General features: G+C 32.9%; 1 protein-coding gene and 1 pseudogene across 2 annotated transcripts; both read right to left on the bottom strand.

Annotated features, from left to right (window-relative positions):
* Positions 1 to 1220: 1220 nt before the first annotated feature.
* On the bottom strand, positions 1221 to 3565 carry LOC102622511 (chaperonin CPN60-2, mitochondrial-like). 2 transcript variants are annotated; one of them, XM_052433878.1, is made up of 7 exons: positions 3403 to 3565; positions 3120 to 3209; positions 2366 to 2459; positions 2170 to 2273; positions 1817 to 1904; positions 1621 to 1699; positions 1221 to 1543 (listed from the first exon to the last, which is right to left on the bottom strand). In XM_052433878.1, exons 2-7 carry the CDS (start codon positions 3186 to 3188, stop codon positions 1522 to 1524), a joined length of 456 nt encoding a protein of 151 aa, XP_052289838.1. In that variant the 5' UTR covers positions 3189 to 3209; positions 3403 to 3565; the 3' UTR covers positions 1221 to 1521. The 2 variants fall into 2 exon arrangements, with proteins under 2 accessions (XP_052289838.1, XP_052289836.1); XM_052433876.1 differs by having other exon boundaries at positions 1811 to 1904; positions 3403 to 3560.
* Positions 3566 to 4089: 524 nt separating this feature from the next.
* On the bottom strand, positions 4090 to 4183 carry LOC112497396 (small nucleolar RNA R71; annotated as a pseudogene).
* Between the last annotated feature and the right edge of the window lie 1547 nt (positions 4184 to 5730).

The following is a 5730-nucleotide window of genomic DNA, read 5'->3' as shown; positions in this document are numbered from 1 at the left end:
TATATATAATGTCAAAATTAAATTAATATTATTTAAATTTATTAATATTTTAGGATTCCATTATTAATTATTGAAATTAAGTATTAAATAATTATTTTTATATATTAATTTTATAATAAACATGATTTAATCATATACTATGATTAAATAATAAAACACTACAATACTATGTTATAATATTAATAATATTATATTTTAATCTAATTTATTTCTATATATTAGTTATTGGAATATAGTATAAATGTAGTGCAATGCAACTAAAAATTTTAACCAAGCATGAGTTAGCATAAGAGCAGTGTTTCAATGCAATTGCAATACAATGTAATGCAAGTTGCCAAATGTACCACAAATTATAATGTGACACAAAATGAAAGTGATGGAAGACTTATATCCTTCTCAAAGAGAACATTATTAATAATAAAAAAAACTGATATAAATGGAGTTTTAATACCTTTTATATTCAAATCTAAAATAACGTAAATTTATCAAAATAGGTAAAATCAAGTTATTTTTACATATTACATGCACTAAAATAAATATAAAACACTGACTTCCAAAAAAAAAAAAGCAAAATTGAGCTAAACTAATAAAACTAAAATGTATGTATATTTCTTAATAATATTAAGCTAAACTAGTTTTCCAGAAAAAAAATTCTTTTATAATAATTTTTTATAAATGTTAATTTTAAATAATAAAATTATTGAAGTAATTGGTTTTTTTATTTTTATATTTATATGGGGGTGAAAAAGAAATTTTTGAATTTCAATATCAATAAGGGTAAAAAAAAAAGACCAGTTTAGAAAATGAGATTTTTATTCTACATTCTCATTTTGAGTGGTCCTATAAAATTGATTCTTATTATGGATTGTATTTTCCGCAAATTAAACATGAATGTGACTGATAAACAAGCACACCATCAGTTCAATTCCGTCGATATCCCTTCTTATTTAAATACCATTCTTATTTTTTTCAAAAAATTAAAAAAAAAATAGAAGACTTCCGATTTCAAGGGCAAAGTTTGCAATAAAGTTGACATATTAATTTTGCAACAAAACAACAAATCTACCACTCACCTCTTGCTAAGGGTAATAGCAATCATAATCTGGCAACATTTTATAGGAGGGATATTATATACATAGATTAGAAATGGGATGTCGAGAATATTTTTGCTTCTAATAGAAAAGGGAAAATAAGGGGAAAAAGAAAAAAAATAAACTGCATATAAGAAGTTGGAGCATCCATGTATTATTTATCTAAGGCGCAACTCCTGATGACCAATATATTCCGTTTCTTGTTCGTGTATAGTTTATGAAAAAGCTTAATGTATGCTTTTCAAACAAATAATAAATAAATATAATGTGTCATGAGAATTTGGATTATAAATCACCGTAACCATAACAGCACCCAGTGAAAGCTGATATCCATTACACCTTTGTTTTACTCTGGAGGCTTGTATCAGCTGGAACTTTCTTTGCAAATATTCTTGGAAAGACAAGCTGAGCCACCTTAAGAGCCTCAATTTCAAAGTCTTGCTAACATCTCACTACACAAGAAGAAAGAATTAATATGTGCTTAGATAAAAAATTAGCATAAGCTTAAAGGTTTTAAATAACTAGTTACCTTGCAGCCTCCACCAAGACTGCTCTTATGGTTTTCAATGGAAAAACAATTTCTGGCATAAGCATATCTGCATTTTCACCTGACACAAATGTAGATCAAAGTACCCTCACCTTAATTCCTAACCCTCAGAATTTCACTCGTTTCCTTTTCAAATTTCCATTATTTGAAAAAGGGGGAAACAGATGCAAACCTTTACCGAGGGGTTTAGGCTTGGATCCCTCGAGTAGCTTGCTAACAACTGACCCATCAACTCCAGCGCTATAAGCAATCGCGCTCACCAGCATCTGCAGATGCAGGCTCAACCAATCAGAAGGCTCTGAAAAACTAGACATTTTGTTACCAATATTCTCTACCATGATTCACTCTTGAGATACATAAAAGATAAGGCTCATGCCCCATAACGAAAACCACGCATGCATTTGTGAAGTATATGTCACTTTTCACCTTTCAACGAGGAATAATCTTAGCAGCCCTCTGCCTTTAGACAGATAGACAATAAGAGGTTTTAGAAATATCACATACATAATTAAAAAGAAGAACAAAGAAAACCTCAAGAGCATATTGGATAGCTTGAACACCAATCTTCTGACCATGGTTAGCAGTTTGCAATTTATCCAACTCCTTGCAGGCATATAAAAGTGCCATGACACTAACTGCAAATGCATCAGAATACATATAACATTTGTATGTCATGCATCAATCAAACAAGATAGACCAACAAAAGCCAAAAATATAAGAGGTTTACCAACTCCTTCTTCCTTTGCAGCCTTGACAGCATTTATGGCATTAGCAACTCTATCCTTCTTTTCACGCACTTCAGCTTTATTACTTCCACAGACCTTACAACAACAGCACCAGTTTCATTTCAAATCAGAATACTTCCTTACCTAACATCTCTAATTCAACAATCTTTCATCTCAACAAGCCAAATTTCATTTATAGCATGATGCAACAACAAAATAAGATGCAGTCATGTCTTCTAAATGCAATTACTGTAACCAAACAAGCAAATTGATTCATCTTTGGCACATTCCTATTAGCAAGGAATATATACTTCTACCAAAATCCAGTTCCAAAACTTCACATATATTATAATGTCTAATTGACTGTTTGGTACTGTTTTTCTTTTTTTCCCATTTTAAAGTATCAAAGTATTTGTACGGTATCAGTCTACTCTATACTTCAATTATAATCATATGAAGATGGGAATGTAATTTGAATCCAAAGAATTAGTCAATTAATTAAATCATTTTATCCAAAATGACCTGATCATTGATCCTCTCTATAAATGAGTTTATTCAACTTTTTTAATAGCAGATAAAAGAAAATTTAAATTTCTTGGCTGGCCAACCAGGATTTAGAGTTTAGACCTGGTCATGACTTGGCCCAAATGGATCGTGCTAATAGGTCATGTTAGGCTGAGAACTTTCATTCTATGCCCAGCACAAGTCAGTTTCAAAGCTCTTGAAGAACTAATTTACAATTCCAAATAACCAAACCTTTATAACAGCAGCGAGATAAGAGTGCTTTGTACAGCTCTCTTCAGGGAAATCTTGTAAATTTTCCATTGTGAATCTCCACTGTAACAACTGCAACAGACATATTTAAGAAAAGAAAATTAGCGAAAGGGTAAGCAAGTTGTCCAAAAATATAGAAACAGCCCAAAGAAGCACAAAAGAGCCAAACCGTATAAACTGAAAAGCAGAGTCGCTTCAAATTATAAACACAATTGAAAATTCTGATAACTTGTTGGAAAATCATGTGAAATGTCACAACACAGACCTTTTCATGTCCTATGCAAGCCTTACAAAGAAGGATAACCGTCTGATCCTTTGATACCGTAATCTACAATGATAAAAGAGGGCTAAGACATATTGTTTGAGCGAAACCTCGTCTCTCTTGTCAATATACACCAGGAAATGAAAATTAATATATTACTATGCCAAAGTTGTACCAGAAGAAAGGATTAAAGTCCACCGGAAACAAGGATGAGAAGAACGTTCTCATGATGTGCTCTACTTAGGTAAAATAAATCTGTGCCAAAGTTAATATATTACTATGCCAAAGTTGTCTCTATCATCTGCCATGCAGATGATAGAGACAAAGGCATTAGAGATTATGCTGTGTTGGCCCCTTAAGTTGTACATCCTGGAATAGTCAAACCTGAGGTGGAAGCTCCCAACTTTTAACTTAAACCAGTGATGTTTTAGATATTGTAAATAGTGGGGAAATTTAATTGATTGCCATCAGAAGACCCTTATCTCCACCCTTAAGTTGTTTTTGGAGGTGAGTGATGCTTTTAAAATTACTGGAGCATCACAAGATGCATTGAGACTAAGACTTTTTCCTTACTCCTTAAGAGATCGAGTAAAAGCATGGTTGAACTCTTTACCACTAGACTCCATCACAACATGGAATGACTTGGCTGATAAGTTTCTGACGAAGTACTTCCCGCCAACCAAGAATGCAAAGTTGCAAAATGAGATCACTTCTTTTCATCAACTAGAAGATGAAAGCTTGTATGAGGCTTGGGAAAGATTTAAGGATGTCCTCATCATGGCGTTCCTTATTGCATGTAGTTAGAAACCTTTCATAATGGATTAAACCCATGCACTAGATTGATGGTCGATACTTCAACAAATGAGACTTTATTATCTAAATCTTACAACTAAGCATATGAAATTTTGGAGAGGATTGCTAATAACAACTATCAGTGGCCATCGACTAGACAAATTGCAATAAGAGGAGCAGCATGAATACACAATGTGGATGCATTTACAACATTATTAGCCCAAGTAACATCCTTAACCAATATGGTGAAAGCTATGACCACTGATCCAACAACTATCAATCAAGTTGCTAAGGTTTCTTGCATGTATTGTGGAGAGGGGCATTTATTTGATAATTGCCCAGAGAATCCAGCATCAGTCAATTATGTGGGCAACTTCAATAGACCGAACTAGAACAATCAATATTCCAATACCTACAACCCTAGATGGAAGCAGCACCCAAATTTTTCATGCAGCAATAAGAACCAACATGCTACAACATCTAATGGACAGAACAAACCTACTCATCCACCAGGGTTTCATCAGCAAAATCAAGGGCAAATAAACACCGACAATGATCAGTTCAGTTTTTTGGAGACATTAATTAAGGAGTACATTGTGAAGAATGAAGCAAATTTCCAAAGCCAGACTGTATCATTGAGAAATTTAGAAAATCAAATTTTACAGTTTGCCACAACATTAAGTAACAGACCTCAGGGGAGTTTACTCAGAAACACAGAAAATCCAAGGAGAAAAGGTAAGGAACATTGTGTTGAATGTTAGAAAATGTATATTTATAAAGGAGAAAATTGTCATTTTATATTTCAAGTTTTACTAACATTCCTACTTTTATGTATTTAAGCTTCTTATGATTTAATTATGTGTGTTTTATTTTAATTAAGTATTTTATGTATTTTATGGGCATCATGGTCATTTCACAATGAACAAGAGATCAGACGGCAAAACGAACATCACTTTTGAACTCAGGACAGTCGAAAACCTTAGGAGGAGCATAAAAGGAAAAATATCACTGTTCACATGTATGGTACTATTCGCATGTACGGTATTGTCTATGTTACTGTTCACGACACTGTTCACATGTACGGAACGATGACGTGTCATTGACCAATGATATGGCATTGACTGATGAGGTGTCACGATTCTATTGGACAAAATTTTATGCACTGTTGATCAGTGATGTGGCAGCATGTTAGTGGACCAAAAATTATGCGTACAATACATACATATACACATGATTATTTTCAACCAAACAGCGTTACTGTTCAAGCCTGTTGATTGTTCAAACCGGGTGGTCAAACTGCGTCACTGTTCAAACCGCATGGTCAAACCGCGTACTGTTGACTGATGACATGGCGTAATCCTGAGCGTCCAAATTATTTTTAATCCGATGACCATGATTTACTCAATGTATCTATAAAAAGGGGGCCTCTCTCCCCTAATTTGATATATCTGAATTCATTTTTGAGCTCCATTTTTTTTAATTTTTTCTCTATCTTATATTTTCTACGTATTTTAATAAATTCTCATTTTACCCCTGATT

Source organism: Citrus sinensis, chromosome 2 (genome assembly GCF_022201045.2).
Source record: "Citrus sinensis cultivar Valencia sweet orange chromosome 2, DVS_A1.0, whole genome shotgun sequence".
In the NCBI taxonomy this organism is placed as follows: domain Eukaryota; kingdom Viridiplantae; phylum Streptophyta; class Magnoliopsida; order Sapindales; family Rutaceae; genus Citrus; species Citrus sinensis.
The sequence above is the reverse complement of the archived record's forward strand: the minus strand, read 5'-3'. Positions and strand labels throughout refer to the sequence as shown.

What these genes read in the sequence shown, in the direction of transcription:
- LOC102622511 (XM_052433876.1), bottom strand. Translation starts at nt 3,188, where the DNA reads ATGGAAAATTTACAAGATTTCCCTGAAGAGAGCTGTACAAAGCACTCT. An exon ending in ATCTCGCTGCTGTTATAAAG is followed by an intron (nt 2,460 to 3,119) that starts GTTTGGTTATTT and finishes TGTTGTTGTAAG; the next exon opens with GTCTGTGGAAGTAATAAAGC. An exon ending in CTATCCAATATGCTCTTGAG is followed by an intron (nt 1,905 to 2,169) that starts GTTTTCTTTGTT and finishes CTGCATCTGCAG; the next exon opens with ATGCTGGTGAGCGCGATTGC.